The 18,968-nt window shown below is 41.6% G+C and overlaps 1 protein-coding gene across 1 annotated transcript in view; it reads left to right on the forward strand.

Moving 5' to 3' along the window:
* The window catches only part of PPA1 (inorganic pyrophosphatase 1), a 282,780-nt gene that overhangs the window by 108,315 nt on the left and 155,497 nt on the right, over positions 1-18,968 (forward strand). The window contains exons 3-4 of the mRNA XM_086922264.1: positions 15,208-15,261; positions 17,974-18,093. Of these exons, the coding sequence (XP_086778390.1) occupies positions 15,208-15,261; positions 17,974-18,093 (174 nt within the window). The remainder of the gene's footprint in view (positions 1-15,207; positions 15,262-17,973; positions 18,094-18,968) is intronic.

Consider the following 18,968-nt stretch of genomic DNA (forward strand, 5'->3'; position numbering starts at 1 on the left):
TTAATTTCGTTGATAAGGAAGACCATGGAAAGCTCATAAGTATATATCCAAACACATTCACTGCAGTATGTCTTACTCACATTCCTGTTCATAAAAGGTCCTTGTTTGTCAAATCTTCCTGACCCTGCATGCCTCGGTGGGGAGCTGCCTGCTAAATGCCGATTGTTACTCCCTTAGAATAGGGGGAGACCTAATATGCTCTGCTTTTTTACTCCCTTTACTCTGTATTGTGTGACAATATGGGAGTAGGGCTCTTACAGACCTGGGGCTTTCTGGCGTAATATATAATTAATAACAAGATAGTTGTTTACCAGAGGAAGACCAACATCAAGCTTTGGCATTTCTCGCAGTAATGCAGGTGTATTTAGGTGTGAGAGGATGGGTGATTGATTGTACCCTGTCGTCGTACCCACTCATTATTTAAGGGGACCGCGTCCCAAGTACTCGAAGATGCGTTACACTTCCCTGCCGATGAAGTGGCGTCTAATATAACCATGCAGGGAGGCAAAGGTCATTCCAGTACATCAGACCTAACTTCGTTAGTGATACTTATTCACATACAGAGACACGGACGGTATATGAGTCAGTGTTGTGGTCAGGTGGGATATAATTTGAGGGACAGAAGAATGTCCTAGCAGCGCCATCAACAGCCTTGGTTAATAGCATGTTGGGAAGAGGAGTGCTTTTAGGCTGGAGGCAGAGGAGTGAATGAGAGAGTAGGCCTGACTTCAAAGACGGTGTAATCAATGGACAGACGTTCAACAAAAATGCTTGTGGAATATCTGGAAGGCACCAAACTATGGCTATTCACATTGGCGTTTTTTTAAACTAAGATTATGGCACTTTGATCGAACCTTTTTATAAGCTGCAAACCTTGAAATAGCCCTAAAAGTGATGGGTGTAGGCTGCCTTTATTTTGGGAAAGCCTCTGGCACTTTTTCGCACCAGACTCTTTTTGGCAAGTCAAAGTAGTAGTTGATGTGAAATAGAAACTTACTAGGGGATTTTGGGTTGGTGGTATTTCCATATGAAATAGACGTGGAAACATGATTGGCGAAGGCTCTGATTCGTTGGTGATCTTGACTGAGGAGCCTACAGTAATTGCCTTTTTTTGCTGACCTCTGTTACAAACGTGGGAAATGCATCAGCTATCGGTTTGGCCTTGCTGACCAATTACAGCTATGCTTGAAATGTAAGAACAAATCTAAATGACGATTGCACCACTACTGTTGGACAGTAATAGCGAACCATACAGTAGATGAACACTGAGCTGTTGCGCACATAATGATGTGTGGGGTTCCGGTCATCTCTACTACAGTCTTTGGGCTAAAGGCTTCTAGGAATACCCTGGTAATGACTGCACACCTCCATACTCCAGTTGACTCATGCCAAACACCCAAGCTGCTGCTATTCACCCTACAAGGAATGCCTTTAACTGTCCCTGGGCTGGATGGTGCCGTTGCTGTTTTATGTACATGTTACACCATCAGAGAGGTAGAAAAATGACATTTAAACTGCCCAAGCAGTTCAAAAATAACATTTTGCGCTATTCAAACCAAATGTTTGGTGCAACATTTCTACAGTTGGCTCGATTTAGCCCCTCTCCACTTTTTTTGTTAATACAAATCTGAGACTGAGTCTCTGGATGACACTATTGATTGGGGTGCAACACAGGACCATGAAGCCCATGCGGCACAGAGGGAATCCCAATGTTTTTGGGGCCCTCCATTCAGCATCAGTCAAAGGCCAATTTATATCTGTAAGATATGGAAGACTCGGGACCCATCATCCCCTTCTACAGGGAGGGGGGGGGGGGCATTTGTTTTGTTACACCACTGCATTGACTAAGGACTTACCCCCCTAGCCACCAGCATAAAATAAATCTGAACACCAAGGACTGTGTATAGAAATAAGAGTGAATGTGAAAAAATAACTAAAGAGAAGGGGGACCCCCGGCAAGCTGTAGGCAGGGGAAATATGGAACACCAAAAGCAAAGGAATACCTGCCAAGTTATTTCAGACAAAGCCCTACTAAAGGGTCCTTCTACTGATCCGTTAACACCGGAGCGAACAAGGGCTGAATCAAATGATCACATCAAGAAATACAAATATATAATTTATTATAGAAACATTTTTTTCAATTCATAAACATAATAAATATCAGACCACGCCATGTATTATAAAAAAAAAAGACCTACATCAATAAATCAAGTCCCAGACACCAAATTCATACATCACAATCATACCATCATGCATTCCAAATTCCAACATAACTCATACATCAATCACACATAATATCCTTTAGTATGGCTTTGTCTGAAATTACTTGGCAGGTATTCCTTTGCTTTTGGTGAAAGGAAAAACATGTCATGTCAGTGGCACAGATGCTGTGCCGACGGGAGATGAGGTGGTTGGACTCTAGTCTAGTCTGTCCCCTGTACACGACGCCAGCTACTGTAATATGGTAGGCTTCAACTCCTTTCTTCGTACAGTGTGTGCCACCTTGGAGAGTAGGTGACCTGGCTAGAACGGTGCTGATGTGTACCGTGCTTAAAGACTGGTAAAGTTTCTAGGCAGCATAAATCTCATGTCCATTGTGCTCTAGTGTGTGTTCTGCTGGTGGGTAAGGTAGCTGGGTGTGACCGAACCCTAGTTCGTGTTATTCTTCTTTTTCCTCGAGGCTGTAAAGTTTCAGTTCAATCTGAACACAGTCACCCTAGTCCCATGAAATGTATGATAATATTAAAAGTATTTTAACATTAGTTATTTACTTGGTCTAACGGGTAAACCAAATATATTCCTGTATTGTTGATCACAGAATTAAAATCGACATCAACAAGTTGGCCCATCTCCTGCGCTCTCCAAGAAGAATCCCCCGCTAATAAGGTCCCCAAGAATAACACCACCCTCTAATTTTTAACCTCATTAGAACCGAGACACTATTTGTTATCTTCCTTTTGTCCGAAGTACCCTACAACTATTACAATTTAAAGCAGTAGCGGAATCAGCATTGTAGTTCAGCTCGTTCTTTGTACGAGTTGTACTTCAGTGTACCCTACTAAACGACTGTTTTGCTGCATGTGTGTTAAGATGTTGGCCAGCAATAGCAACATGCGAACAAGTGACTACAAAATTACTAACCTTTTAAAAGGAGGTTAAGGAACGTTACATGAAAAAGGTAAATTAATTTTCTAGATGTGCTTTGTAATCAGACCAGAACGAAGATGCTACATGGTAGTTATTTTTAAATAGTATAATCATACTGTATCATTATAAAACGACTTGACTGCCTCAAATGCACTTTAAAAGGTTGTCGAACCAATGAGAGATCACTAAGCAAGAGACATTGACAGCAGAAGGGAATCTCCTCTGTTATCTGAACCGATAAACCGACCTCTCGTCAGAGTCCTTAGTTCTCTTCCGTGTTTCAGTGAAGCCACTCTGAGATTAGCAAAGTGAAAGGTCGCTTCTCAATCCTGGTCAGTCAGTCGTGCCATTAAACACAAATAATTCCTACACCGTCCCATCCAAGTTAGCACACGTGAAGATAAGTTTGGGAAGTTACAGAAAAGCATGAAATAAGCTACTAATGTCTAGATGTATCAAGCCTTTTGCGATTCGTTAAGGCCGAAATTCGCAGAATTTCGGCCTTAAGGAATCGCAAACGGACATTTAGCATCTTTTGGGATGTATCAGAAATTAGCAAAATAAGGAATCGCAAAAAATTGCGATTCCTTATTTTGCTTATGCATTTAAGGAATTGCAATTTTGCGATTCCTTAAATGGCATGTATGAAACTTTTTAAAATTGCAAATTCGGGTTAAGGAATCGCAAATTAACACCAATTTGAGGTTCGTGTTAATTTGCGAAATCCTTTTAAAAAACAAAATATGACTATTTTGGAGGTGGCATGTGACACACATACATGCCCATAGGGCATGTATGTGTGCCATATGCACACACATGTAAGTTTCAGGGGTGCAGCAGGGTGTCCATGAGACACCCCTGCACCCTTGAAATAATTCTCAAATTGCGATTAGCAATTTGAGAATTACTGCACAATCATTCCTATGGGCCTCCTGGCCCATAGGAATGCATGGGGAATTATTCCTTATTTGCGAATTCGCAAAATGCGAATTCGCAAATAAAGATAAATTAGGAATCGCAAAAAAATGCAATTTTTTACATACATTCCATTTTGCGAATTCTAAATAGCGATTCGCAAAAAATCGCTATTTAAGATTCGCAAAATGGAATCTTGATACATCTAGGCCTAAATGTAGTAATTCCACCTCTTATTAGGTCTGACTATACACAGCTCTAGCTGTATGACAGGCCTTTTCATCAGTTAAAGTGCTTTAGGAAGTCCAGAGTGGGCTTTGGGTCAGGCCTCTTCAGTCTTCGGTTTACATATGTTTTCATGACTTACCATTGCTTGGATGAGCTGTTTTTCAAGGCCATTAAATTTTGAGGATGGCTACATTGCTCCAATTGTGTTCTGATTGGGTTTAGGTAATAGGACAGGTCATCCTTTTTGAATAGTCTGCAGATGTGATATGATTTGTAGCTAAAAGCCAGTGTATCCTGTGATGTTTTTACTTTGCTGATGAAACGTTTTAATTGGTGATTTAAAACATTTGTTTAGGAAGTGCAACGGTGTGGATGCTTGAGAATGTCGATATGACACTGTGCTGTACACCAACCACCCAGGCGTGTTAATTTCTTTCACTTTGCTGTCTTGATAACATGTTGTGTGATTTACTTCTTACAAAGACGTGCATGCACATAGGCTTTCATAAACCTGCATCTAAAGTGCTATAGCTTTGAAAAATATCTAATGTGCAATAGTTTGCTGGAAATGCCTAGAAGTTCATCACTTACAACGCAACCTCCTAATCCGATCAAGTTTCAGAACACTCGGAGTATACAACCTAACTCTGCTAATGCAGTCCATTCGGAAAAGGTCCCTAATCGAACCTTTCCTATTGCTGTAGTTGCTTCCTTGTATATATTGCCTCCAACTGTCCACGAAACATCCCATAGTTGTCCAAACTATCCTAAAATATTTTACCTAAGAAAAAGCCAGACTTATTGACTTTTACCAATACATATATTGATTTATTTGCATCCACCCACTGGGGTAGGTGATACTACTTAATGGTGAGGGCAAGCAAATGAATGCATGGAGCAAGCATTCATTGGAGGAGAGCTGGTATAATGTCGATCCAGTTCTCCAAAGCTTGTGAAATACTGGGCGGCTGGGCAATACGTGTAACAAGTAATGCCCCGGAACAGTTTCTGAATAATGATGCAAGGTCACTTAATTGCCAAATAAATTTACAAAGGCTTATTCTTGGAAGATGTGAAGTATAACCTCGATACATTGCATACATGAAAAATCAAATGTATTGTTAAGTTGCTTTTCTTTAAGAGCACCGAAGTCCTGTACTTTTATTAAGGTCCCTAGTTTTCTCAAGCAGTTGGGGGCTTTTCTATGCTGCTGCCTTTGTTAAACACGTTTGTTCAAGTTTGTCCAATATTAAAAAAAAAAATACTGCTTGTCTCTTAGTTTTGCTTTGTTTGTGCATCCTTATTGTGATTTAGGGGTAAATGCTGGTCACAGGTAGACCCTTTGCCTGCTATGCTAAGCTTTAGGAATGGGAATGCGTGATGAAGCCAAGTGGATCTTTCCAGTTGGGTTCATAAGTAGGAACAACACAATCCTTAAAGGGTGCTCCCTGGCCCATCACGTTCTTGAGGAAGTAGACTCTAATTTTTAATGCAACATTGCAGCGAATCTTTGTGGTGGATGTCTGGCAACTGACCGGGCAGGAGATCAGTATGGGAAGTCCAGACAACTACAAGTTGCGCTGCCACAGTTATTCAGGATTGCCATCATGGGGAGAGATCACCATGGCTAGACCCGTCTAAAGATAGTTCTTGCTCAGAACAGCTTCTTGAGCTCTCCCTTCCGTACCAGGCTGATCTTGGTTTACAATTGGGCCTTTCTGTCATGGAGTGATGTGAAGAGAGCATGATCAACACGGTTGTTAGTGTGGTGCATTCTTGTGGGGCTGAGCAACGACTGATTGTTCAGTCTTGGGCAGCGCCTTATCCTCAGGCAGCCAGTCCTCATGGGAGCATTAAGAACCGCTGGGCCTTTATTTCTGGTACTGAACAAGACCTATTCTACTCTAAAAGTGGTGCTTTCTCTTTCAGGTTATCCAACAGATATTCGTTTTCTCAGTTCTGAAGTAGGATCCCCAGGGCTTTAAGTGGGACTGGTCCCCCCGGGGCCTCAGACTAAACAGTAATTAAAGTCATTGAACTTGGTCCCTATTTGGCCTTCTATGCGTGTCCTTAACTTTACAGGCAAAAACACTGAGCAGTGACTGTATAACCCCTTTATATATTCAATTTCCGCAATGTAGTTCCTGTTCACATTTTATGTTTTACTTAATATTGCTTCCTAAGAGTATTTGCTTTTTCTAGGAAGTTGTTTCTGTTTATTGTTGTATAGAGAGTAATGTGAACTGAGTCGTCCCTGGGTAATAAATGAGATAACAAAATCCGAAATGATGCAACACGATGGGAAATGTAAATGTACGTTAGACACTAAGGCCTAGATGTATCAAGATTCCATTTTGCGAATCTTAAATAGCGATTTTTTTTTTTTTTTTTTGCGAATCGCTATTTAGAATTCGCAAAATGGAATGTATGTAAAAAATTGCATTTTTTTTGCGATTCTTTATTTATCTTTATTTGCGAATTCGCAAATAAGGAATAATTCCCCATGCATTCCTATGGGCCAGGAGGCCCATAGGAATGATTGTGCAGTAATTCTCAAATTGCGAATTCGCAATTTGCTAATCGCAATTTGAGAATTATTTCAAGGGTGCAGGGGTGTCTCATGGACACCCTGCTGCACCCCTGAAACTTACATGTGTGTGCATATGGCACACATACATGCCCTATGGGCATGTATGTGTCACATGCCACCTTCAAAATAGTCATTTGTTTTTTAAAAGGATTTCGCAAATTAACACGAACCTCAAATTGGTGTTAATTTGCGATTCCTTAACCCAAATTCGCAATTTAAGAAAGTTTCATACATGCCATTTAAGGAATCGCAAAATTGCGATTCCTTAAATGCATAAGCAAAATAAGGAATCGCAATTTTTTGCGATTCCCTATTTTGCTAATTTCTGATACATCTCAAAAGATGCTAAATGTCCGTTTGCGATTCCTTAAGGCCGAAATTCTGCGAATTTCGGCCTTAACGAATCGCAAAAGGCTTGATACATCTAGGCCTAAATGCGATATTTTGCACATATTAGTGGATTGCTTAAAAATATTGGCCCTGCAGAAACTGTTCTTATGCCTTCTCTTTTTAAAATATGGAATCTTATGCCGTGCACAAGCTATTGAACTTTTTGTCGACGTGCCTAATCTTGACATTGCATTAGCTATTGGTAGATATATGGTTGCAGTAAAAAAAGATACCAGTTTTAATGTTAACTGTTGATGAAATTATCCATGATATTAGAGTATATATAAAACGCCATTTTTTATGTTTAAAGACTTGTGGTCTAAATAAACATTCTTTTGACAAAAAAAAACACAGGGTCGGCTCTAGGCGTCAGTGTGAGTTAAGGTTGTGAGTGGGTGTTTATAATGGGTCACAATTCAGAGTTCTGAATTTGAGGCTGAAAGCAGTGTGGTTCCTGTCAGCAGGTCCTAAATGTATTCACAATACATGCTTATTGATTCCTTGGCCTCTGCTGACCGGAGAGTGAAGTGGTCTTGTGTGCCAATTGAAAATCTATGTAAAAGTGTGTCAAAGTGTAACAAAGCTTTTGAAATATTGACAGGGCGAAAGTGAAAGAAAATGCAGTGCTAACAAATGACTTGGTGCACTGTGTGTATTGGGGTTTTGAGATGGAGCCACATGGACATGTGGGAGAGAGTTCGAGGTTACTTAAGACGAAACAGCTGAGATATGCAGATGGAGAATGCCAGAAAGATGTGGGGAGATAAACTGCATAAGTGACTAACCGATGCAGTTGAAAGTAATGTAAAGGCAGTAACAGGAGTGATTGAAATGCTATCAAGACTACGACCCTTCTGCGGACCATATTGTTTAATTCACAAGCTCATATTTTCAGAACTGATACACATTCAATTCTAATTATTCACAGCAAAATCGTTAATTATTTATCTGATACTGTTAACTATCATTGGCAAAGCAAATAGGTTTGATTTTGTTTTTGTTACATGTCCATTACTGTGTGTTACTGGCTGAAGGAACAACAGATGTTCTCGACCAAGTGGCACTGCTCAAACTAAAGCAATCTAGACAAATCCAATCTAGATTCTCGTTCAACTTTGACATTACGGAGACAAAACTCCTCCCTAGCACACCTCACACTCCTAAGATCTGAACGGCTCACCTACAAGAAATACATCTTTAGAGGAAAATCCACCTTCTTTCGCAATCAACTGGACCATGCGACGAACAGACCAAGAGAGCTCTTAAACATCATGAAACAACAAACTGAAGAAATAGGTAACTTCCTCACTGACAAGGTTGCAAAAATCGAACAATCTGTTCTCCATGACACCAGTCCAAAATCATTTCTTCATTTACACGTTGGTCACCATGGAAACCCCCTCCAAAGACTTCACTAACGACCAGAGTGACACAAAAAATCCAAAAAACAATCATAATCTCCTTCAACTGAAAAGCATTGCTAAGTGGACAGACTTCAAAACGCATGACCGAAGGAGAAGTCACAAACTTGAAGCCCAAATCCCACACTACCGATCCCCTCCCCTGCACCCTGGTACAGAACCTCCAACCATATCATCTCCTTGTTTTGGACCAAAATCATCAATGTTTCTCATCAGGCTGTGTTCCTGAATCCCTCCAAATAGGCAAGTCACCCCATTCTCAAAAAAAAAACTGACTCCAATAACCTTGGACCTATCACCAACCTTCCCTTCCTAGCCAGAACGATAGAAAAGTGTGCATGTATATACTGCTTCAACTCAACCGACAACAAAGAGGAATTCAGCGAAAACAACCCTTTCCCATCAGGATTCAGGAAAGGCTGCATCACAGAAATGCTATGTTCCATATATCTGATGACCTTCACAGATGGATGGATGTCATTACAACGCATGCTTTTACAACGCATGCCATTACGACGCAACTTTACCAACGCAAGCCGTGTTGGGGGGTGCTGGATAGTGAATAGTTTAATTTACTATTCCAAATCCAGTCCCCGTGGATAGTAGGGAAGGTGTTGGATAGTAATTAAACTATTCCCTATCCTAGAGCGCCCTCCAGCGCAATTCGTTGTAATGGCTTGCGTTGTAAAAGTTGCGTTGTAATGGTAGTGCGTTGTAAAAGTTGCGTTGTAAAGGATGTTTCCCTTCACGGATACTTAGATGAAGGCAACGCCTGCCTCCTCATCCTGCTCGACTTACCTGCGGCTTTTGATGCATTAAATCATCCATCTTTACTTGAGACGCTCAAAAACTGCACTGCTATCAATGGCACAGTCCCGAGATGGTTCACATCCTATCTGCAACATCACTGCCAAAAAACCAAAAATCAACAGTTGTCTCTCGAAGCCTGCACCAGTTCCACAAGGTGTACCTCCGGCTCAATCCTCTCACCAGTCCCATTTAATCTCTTCATGGAACCCCTCAGTTATATTAAACCATGCAGGGGTAAAATATCATTTATAGGCTGAACACACAATTCTACTGCAAAATAAAATCGCCCACTTACCTCAGGCATCTTAATGCCACACTAATTAAGATATAGACGTGGCTAAACACTAGCCACCTTAATCTGAACCCCAAAAAGACAGAAGTACTACTCCTCGCCTAAAAAAAAATACATCTTTTAACTATCAAGAGAATGGACGTGCTAAACCTCTGTCTTTCACTTTCTAACTCCATTAAGTACTTGGGTATCACCCTCGACAGAAACATGTCCATGAAGGAGCATATCCGATACTCTGCCCAAAGGAGCTCTCCGTACACTAAGACATCTCCAAATCAAACCGCTTTTTCCCTTAGATGATCTTTAGACAGTAGTGTAATCACTTGTCCTCTCGAAACATGACAGCAATGTTATCCTCACATGAACTTCGAAATGTCACCCTGCGCCCTTAAGAACAGTCCTCAACGGCTGCCAGACTCCTCACAGGAATTAAGTGATTTGATTACATCTCTCCTGCCCTCTGTAGCCTTAATTAGCTTTCCATTGAAGGAAGATGCATCTTCAAGACAGCTTGTATCAAGCACAAAGCCTTCATACAAACCCCAAATACCTAGAAACCAAACTATCAAGAGCAGGAACTCTAACTCTCCTTTTCATACCTCCTAATGTGAAGAAGAAATTATCCCAAGTGCCCTCCTTTTCAGGAAATGCTCCTAAGATCTTAAACTCTCTCTCCAAGGATCGCCTCTGCAATCCCTATTTCCTTCCTTCCTTCAAACGGGACCTCAGATCTCTACTGCTAAACATATACTTCAACACACGCGCATGCTGTTCTACATTTCCCTCATTGACTGGATTCATCGAGATGGTCGCATCACTTTCAGCCTCTTATCGGTCTCCGTCATTCCTCGATGCTTCCTTCTTATAAACTTTTGTGACTTTTGACCACTCAATGCTTTACTGTTCTTTAACTTTTGAAACCATATGAATCCCCACATATAACTCTCGTAAACGTACTCCTATAATCTACTGTAACAAAACAAGTCAGCAGACCTACCCTGTGTCCCCAAGCAGTTACCGCTTTAGGAATTCAATCCTATGTGTGCACACACCATAAGCAGCTTCTGCCTAGAAGCAACCTAGAAAAGGACATTCCAATTTCCACAACATAGGGGTGCTCCACTATTAATGTACATTTTAAGAAACATTTCCAGAATGTATTCAGTTTTTCTCTTTGTTTTCTGTTTGTTTAAAAAAAACATACTAGGTGTGTATAACGGCTCTCTGGTTGGGGTTTATGGCACCAATTGAAGTGCCATAATGCGGTGGATAGACCCCCCCCAGTATTTATGTAAACATTTGATGCATGTGTTTTTTTAAGTAGCACTGCATAACAAATGGGGTTTAGTTTATTACGTAGTTAATTAAAACCGTAACAATTTATATAAAACAACATCCTTCAATCACAACAGTTGACATTGTTCATAATAAAAATTCATCATAAAGTGTGTAAAAGACAGCATATAAAATCGGTATATAATGCGTATCAAATTTTTACTTGCTCCTACTTCCTTGTTTTACCAGTTAGGCATGTAAGAGAACCTATAAAGTAACAAAAGTAAACATTATCAGCATTGATCTATTATTTGCTTCCTTTCGGTCAGTCTTAGTCCCGGGCCTAACAAATTGTACTGGAAATGTTATTTGATGGAGAGCGTGTTTAGTACAAGTAATTGGAGATGACCACCTATTTCGTCTCCTCCTCAGTACATTAGCAAGTAGAAATAGCTTTCATCCTCTGTTGAAATTTGTCTCGTTAAAGTGCTGCTGCTTTCTGTGCTTGATGATGAGCACGCAAAAACTTAATCAATTTACAATTCATTTGAAAATCTGTTGGGTCCAGTCCTCTAACATTGGCAGTTCTACATGAGCTTATTCCTCTTTTCAAAATGAAAAGTGATGCATGTTGCTTTTCAGAATATTTGTCTGGACAGTGATAGGTGGATGCCAGCAGACGATTTGTACTCCACAATATTTTTGGAATTTAAATGCATGATTTTGCTGATTCGTGATTCTTAACGCAGTGACTATTGTTTGGGACTATGAGTGGTGTTGCTTTTTTGAAACCTAATCGCCACCATGAACATGAAAAATTAATTAGCCCTGAAGAAGTTAATTGTTATGGACCAAACTCGGCTGATTTTGCTGTAAACTGGTGACTGTTTTTACAGAATAAGAGAACAAATGAAGAATTGAATATGTTCTGGAAATGGTTCTTTAATTTCTTGTAAATTACATTAATTGTGGTGCACCTCTATGTTGTGAGAATAATTTACATAACCTGTAAAGTGATCCGATACCCTCCAGTCTAGGTAGCGTTGTATAATACTGAAAGTTAATAAATAAATCAAATAAAGCTCTCAGACACCAAAATACCGGCCAGGTAGTCGAAGGAAAGCACATGGTTTGAGTTTACATGATTTAAGCCCACACCCTTAATTCTATTGGCCTCGCCTCATGAAAAGGACTCCTAATTCCACTTCTTGGTCCCTGCTGCTTTTAGAGATCCCCCCCCCCCCCCCTTCAAACTGTTTGCCCCCCCCCCCCCAAACTGTTTGCCCCCCCCCCCCCCGACCCACTTATCCCCACTTACTGGAGAGGTAGCCAAGCTTCCTGTCTCTGATTTAAATCTTTTACATTAAGCAGGTGCACAGAGCACCTTCAGGAGGTGACTTTTGATAGCTGGTTTTCTAGGACAGGTAATATCCAGAAACAATTTAAATTGGTGTCAGGCCAAATGGCACTAGGTTAAAAGCCACCCTTAGATTTTTGTAAGGGCAATCAATGTTAAGTGCATCTTCAAGTAGATTTGGTACTATAGAAACAAGTAGTCCATAAGATGCGCTGTTCCTCCTATTCCATATTGATGGCAGGCATCATACAAAGTTGACTTGGGTTGTTTCAGCCCCACACAATCTTGTAGCCCATCGTTGACTGTTGCTGGGTTCAACTGTCTTTGCCAAAGCTGGGCAGAGTAATGGGGGGGGGGGGGGGAGATAGAACACAGCCCAAAGATGGTGTAAGTGTATGAACAAGATCAGTCTTTTATTTGGTCCCTCTGTGTATGTGCTGTCTGTTACAGATGTATTCTTAGCTTACATTGGGCTTAAAGCGCGCCCATTCCTTACTAATGATTGGCTACATTTTAACCCTCATATGCTTGCTTATTATTCGTTAGCCTGGTTGGGCTTTACTCCCTCTTCGTGCCTTTGTCCCTCCCCTGGAGCATTGCATGCATTGCTTGTGTCCTTCCACTGCTTATTTTTCAGCTGCTAATTTTGTCTAAGCATTTAACGAGAGTGCATGTATTTTCCAGCGGTTTCACTTGTCTACTTACCGTGCGCCACACTTGTGTTGCTCTTTATCTGCCCATAAGCTTTTCCCCACCTCTCCTCTGTATGTACTCATGTGCTACGCCTCCCCATGTTTCTTTCTCAATTTGCTTCTCTACCCACCTCCACATTGCATTCTCTCGTCTGTTTGCTCCCTGCTCCATTCTTCTCTATTTGCTTCTATCCCCCACCAGTGCCTTTGTGATGCTCCCCTGCCCTCCTGTTGCTTCCCTGTACTCTCCTCCATGTTACTTCCACTCACCTGCATTGCTTTCCCCCCCACCCACTTGTGCTACTTTTTTTCTTTGTTTAATGATCCAATTCTGATCAGTAAACAAAATGAGAAAAAACGGTTTTCTCATTTTGTAGACGCTTTCATGCTTAGTGCACGTGCCTATCTAATAACTTTTTTCACTTTTTGTGTGTTTTTTAGCCATGTCGTACACCAAAGGGGGATGCTAAAACCGTTGGTAAAATCAATAGGTCGCAAATGCAAGACGTATTGGCTTTGCCAATGCTGGTTACAGATGTCACTGGCTGGCCTCAATATAGTGAAGGCAAGCATAAAAAATTTCCCAGCTAATTTGAGGTGGGTGTGAGTTCAGAATTAGACCCACCAAACATCACTTACACAGCATGATGCTGTACGGGGAGGAGAGCTCCATAGGGGACATATAGAGAGTGAAAGACTTCTAACTTTATGAACTGCTGCTATACTTTAGCAGCACATTATAAACCCAGGGCTCTATATGTACAAGAGCACCCCGAGAAAGGAGTAGCCCAACAATCGTTTTCACAGCCACTCATGCACACCAGGGGATGAGGGGACCCTATTATGACACTATATTTATTCGTGAAAATGAGCAAGTAAGCATTGTACTCAAATTGTGGTGTAGATGAAAAGGCCTGCACTCACGACCATTAATTTGATGTCCCCATCCTTTAGTCCTGTCATTTTGGTTTATTGCGCATTTGAAAGCAATTTCCACTCTGGGTAGACCCCTATAGTCCAGTAAAGTTAATAACTCTGCTGGACAGCCACAACAGAATACTGTATTCTGCCTGCATTGTGACTTGTGGGGCGGGTGAACTGTGCCGGACTACAAACTGAGTCTGTTGTAGTTGAAATGAGGAGCAGGACTGTAAGGGGCCGATTCCGATCTCGCTCGGAAAGCATACCAACCTATTCGGTTCCAGAATGTTTTCCGAACGACTCGGATTGGGGAGTCTAAAAGCAATTTGGATGTATTTTTATGCATCTGGATAAGGTTTGGTCAGACTCCCATTAACTTTAATAGTAGCCGGTGTCCCGAACGTGAACACAGGCTCCCATTCAAGAAAAGGGTGGCTGGGGAAAATCGTACACCCTGTGGCAGGCACCCCATGGTGCCTTCCACACACTGCATGATTTTTAAGAGGGGGCCCATGGGTACCCCCACAGGCCAGATTCAGAGGACCCTGAGTGAAGGGTGGCCTGCTACGGGCCCCTAAAGACTGATTCCGACAGCTTTTTAGTTCCAGGCAAACCGAATCGGAAAGGCCGTCCGAATCGGATATTTGACCCGCTCGGAAACAGTCCATAGAGCTGTACGAATCGGCTCCGAAAAGGCTTGACTTGTCCGAATGCCTTTCGGAACCAATTCGGACAGCCCTACCGGTTTCCAGGCATCGTACTTGGTGGTTCAGAAGTGTGTCCGATTCAGTCGGAAACAATGGCACCGTTCGGATTTGGAACACCCAAATTCTGTTCGGAGCCCTTCCTAACATCGTAATCGGCCCCTAAGTGTCTATTGCGTTAGAAGTGGCATCATTACAGGCAGTAGAGTAAAGCAACCGTATTTCCAAAGGATTAACTTCTCTCCTGGTAGTACTTTGTTTCTCAATGGGAAGTGGATGTAATTTAGCAAAATGTGGCCTCAGGTTTAGCCTTTCCACATGAAACCAAAATTGCAGGAAGTGACCAATTGCTTATCCTGAGTATGGTTTTAGATTGGAGTTCTTAATCTGCATTGTTTTTTCTTAGGACCTGTGTTCGAATACCTTCTGTTGATTGCATGCTTTTTTTTTCCTTTTTTCTTTCAGGATGTGTTCAACATGATTGTGGAGGTACCACGATGGACCAACGCTAAAATGGAGGTAGCTGTTTCTTGTACTTTTTTATTTTCTCAATTTTTATTTCGCCTTCTTACTTAGACCAGAAACTCAGAAATGTGTTTTTTTTTTTTTTTAGAATCCCAGTGCGTGTCTGTATTCTAGTTCTAGGCTGTAGGTGTGTTTTTGCATTTTCACCATTACTTCACACCACCCACTTATGTTTTTGTTGTACATTTACGTTGACTTGTCCCAGAAAACAAGCAACAGGACCTTGCAACCATCAAATCAAGAATATTTATTGAGGCCACATATCACCAAAAAGGTCTCATGGTGCTGGTGGACGACTGACTTTCCGACTCGAGAGGAGATCTTGCTGGTTTTCATTGTCAAACGGCCATGTTTTTAGCTCCCTACGGAATTAGTTGTGATCAGTTTCAGTGCGTAGGTGAACGGGCAATTTGTTCCAGAGAGTGGGCGCCAAGAAGGGAAAAGATTTCCCGCCATTATTGGTGGTGCGGACTCTGAGGGGTAAGGAGGCTTATATTACTGGACCTTGATAGCCTGCCAGGCTGGTACCAGCTAAGTCTCTTTGCCAGGTAACTGGGGCTGCTGCCATACATAATCTTGTGTGCTAGGCAAAGAGTTTTGAACCTGGTCCTCTTCCTTACAGGAAGTCAGTGAAGGAGTTTTAAGCTAGGTGCTGAGGGTGATCTAGACGGAAGATTCAGCACTAGCCTGGACGTGGTATTTTGCAGAACCTGTAGCCTGGACAACAGATCTTCATTTATTGAGGTCAGTAAGGCGTTCCCATAATCCATCCAGCTGATGATCACTCCCTGAACTAAAGGTTTCCTTGCTTCTATCCGAATCCAAACTGCGCACGATGCCAAAGCAGGTGCCTATCATTTGATTTACCTGGTTCTTCATCGATAATTGCTCATCAATTAGAACACCAAGATTGCGCACCGCCTGCCTAGGAATTGGACAGGAGCCCAGTTTAAGGGGCCACCAGTCTTTTGACCAGTGCTCATGTGCCTTCCCAAAGAGTATTGATAGGTCGAGCAATTCAAGGATGGATGATTGTCCCTTATCCAAAGCCAGTCTGTTATCCACAGCTTCCACCAGCGCGGTTTCTGTGCTATGCGCAGCCCTAAAACCTGACTTTGAAGTGTTCAATAGGCCGTTGCTTTCAAGATGGATTACAAGTTGTCTGTTAACTAAAGATTCAAGCAATTTCCCAAAATAGGGAAGTAGCGAGATTAGGTGTTTAGTTGGTCAGAATTTTAGGGTCAGCAGAAGGTTTTTTTAGGATTGGCCTGACTCTGGCAGCCTTCAATATCACTGGGACTGTTTTATTTTAACAGTGATCTATTAAATAGGTCAGTAAGGTTGTCAAGGAGCATAGGGGTAATGGTGGAGAAAAAGCGAGGTGGCATTGGGTCCAATGGTGAGCCATATTTGATTTTCAACAAAGCAGTTATCACATCTTTCGAATTAAACTGGGAAAAGGCTACCAGTAAAGGAGGAGGGCTAGTAGGATCGAATACATCCTCTTCCAGGGTGGCTAAAGATTCAGAAGGTGGAAAAGAACTTTGAATTGCAGAGATCTTGTCTTAAAAAACAAAACAAAGTGGAAAAAAAACAAAACAAAGTGAATCCACGCAGTCCTGAGACAGGGGCACCAGTCTGAACAGGGATAGTCGAATTCTTTAAAGATTTTATAGAGTTATTTGCTGGAGTTGGCTGCCTTTTCAATCTGGTGTAAGAAACTTTTTATGGTTAGGCGGATATTTGCCATATAGCTACGATGGATACATTTATATTTATCATGATCCAGCAATTTCTGTTCATTTTTATTTTTTACTTCTACGCCATTTCCGTTCTGCAGTCCTACGCCATTTCCGTTCTGCAGTCCTACATAACAGTAAGGGGAGAGAATCCTATGTGCATTTGTAAATTGTGGTATCCAGTTTTGATATATTTTTATTATCATTAAACCAGGGATAGAATATAAAGTAAATATAGTTTGCATTCTATAATTTCTCAAGTAGTGTAGGATCAACTATCACAGGTGAAGTCATACAATACTCATGAATATCTTCTGAGACTGAGTTGCCCAAGGGAGATGAAGTGTCCTTAGTTATGACATCCTAAGCTCTGTTCCTCTATTCCCTTGCACTCTGTCACTGTGGGTGTCCGTCAACCATTTTCAAATTGAGTCCTTTGTGCAACGCTCACTTAAATTCCTATCCAATACCCACGTATTCTTGTAACCTCATACAGCCGTTGCTGCAAGCAGCGTAAGGTACGGCGCTCGGGTAGCCTTCATACAATGCCCTGTACATAAGTCATCACCCTCTAAATGCAGTCGCCTCACGTGTTCTTCCCTCACTGAATGCTAATAACAGTGCTGTTTTATACTGAAGGCAAATGCTTTCTGAGATATGAAGTTGTTCGTTTTTTAACCCGTTCCGTGCTCCCGTCGGCCGATGGCAGACGGTAGCACTCCCTCCCTGGTGCTGCGAATGGCCAAATGACGAAGCCCCGCCCACTTTTTAGAAAGCCACACAGCAGCGGAATTGCCGCCGCGGTTAAGGCATTAAAGTTCTTTGTTTCTGTTTGGAAATCCACGTCTCATTCAGTATCCCTTCTTGTTCGATGCCTCACTTCGAAATACTTTAAATAAAAGGATAAACTGCTGCTCGGCTGGTTCAAATGGCATTCCATTTAAGCGCCTGCTCTTGTTTTTTACAGATTGCCACCAAGGATCCCCTGAACCCCATTAAACAGGATGTCAAGAAAGGGAAGCTGCGTTACGTGGCCAACGTGTTTCCTCACAAAGGCTATATCTGGAATTATGGCGCCATCCCTCAGGTAAACTGTTTGTTTGTGTAACAAGAGCAGGCATGGTTTTTACTGGAAAACTAGGTTACTGTAAAAAAGTGGATATTCCAGTTTGTAGAACGAACAGACTAGTAACGGGGTTTTTTGAAATATAATCTTCTTGGCCATTTATCAAATGCAGTGGCAGTCTGTTCAGTTTTGTCGTCAGTAACCTAAGCTGCGTAGCAAATGCTTTTATTAAAGATATATCATTGTTACAGTTGAACAGTTTCAATAATGTGTGTTTAGTACATAACACTACTTTGGAATAGTAAAAAAAGAGTAGTTAATACTGGTATCGTAAGTATGAGAATTGTCTGAGCGACCCCATAGTCTGCATTATTAGACTGCAGAATTGGCAAACCTGAACTTGTCTATAATACCTTTCCTTTGCTTCATAACCATATTGCACTTTATCGCCACTGTTGCCTGTTCCTGTAATGCAGGCCTCTCCTTAGTTGAGGGCACCAAAGCAGCCACATCCTATCTCAAAAACAATTATTTGCAATGTGATAGGTCTCGCATTTGCAAGAGTTTAAGTTATTGGCATTGTAAATGACAATGCCTTTTAGTTATCAGTTTTGATAATTACCACAAATAAAAGGCATTGTCATTTACATTGCCAATATCTCAAACGCTTGTAAATGCGACACCTATTTCACTTCAAAGAAGCGACCGTTGTTGTCCCGGGCTGCTTGGAATGTGAAAGCGAGCATGGCATACAATTATAGTCCGTGCTAATCAAATTCCCCCCCAGCTGCCTGGAAGTATTTTTGAGAGTGCTGGGTATACTCAGACGTGAGTCCCAGGCTCTCCACACCACTGGAGTCAAGCTATCCAGGCTGAAGAAGGCTGATAGCCCGAAA

The sequence above is a fragment of the Lissotriton vulgaris genome, chromosome 5, assembly GCF_964263255.1.
Source record: "Lissotriton vulgaris chromosome 5, aLisVul1.2, whole genome shotgun sequence".
Lineage (NCBI taxonomy): Eukaryota > Metazoa > Chordata > Amphibia > Caudata > Salamandridae > Lissotriton > Lissotriton vulgaris.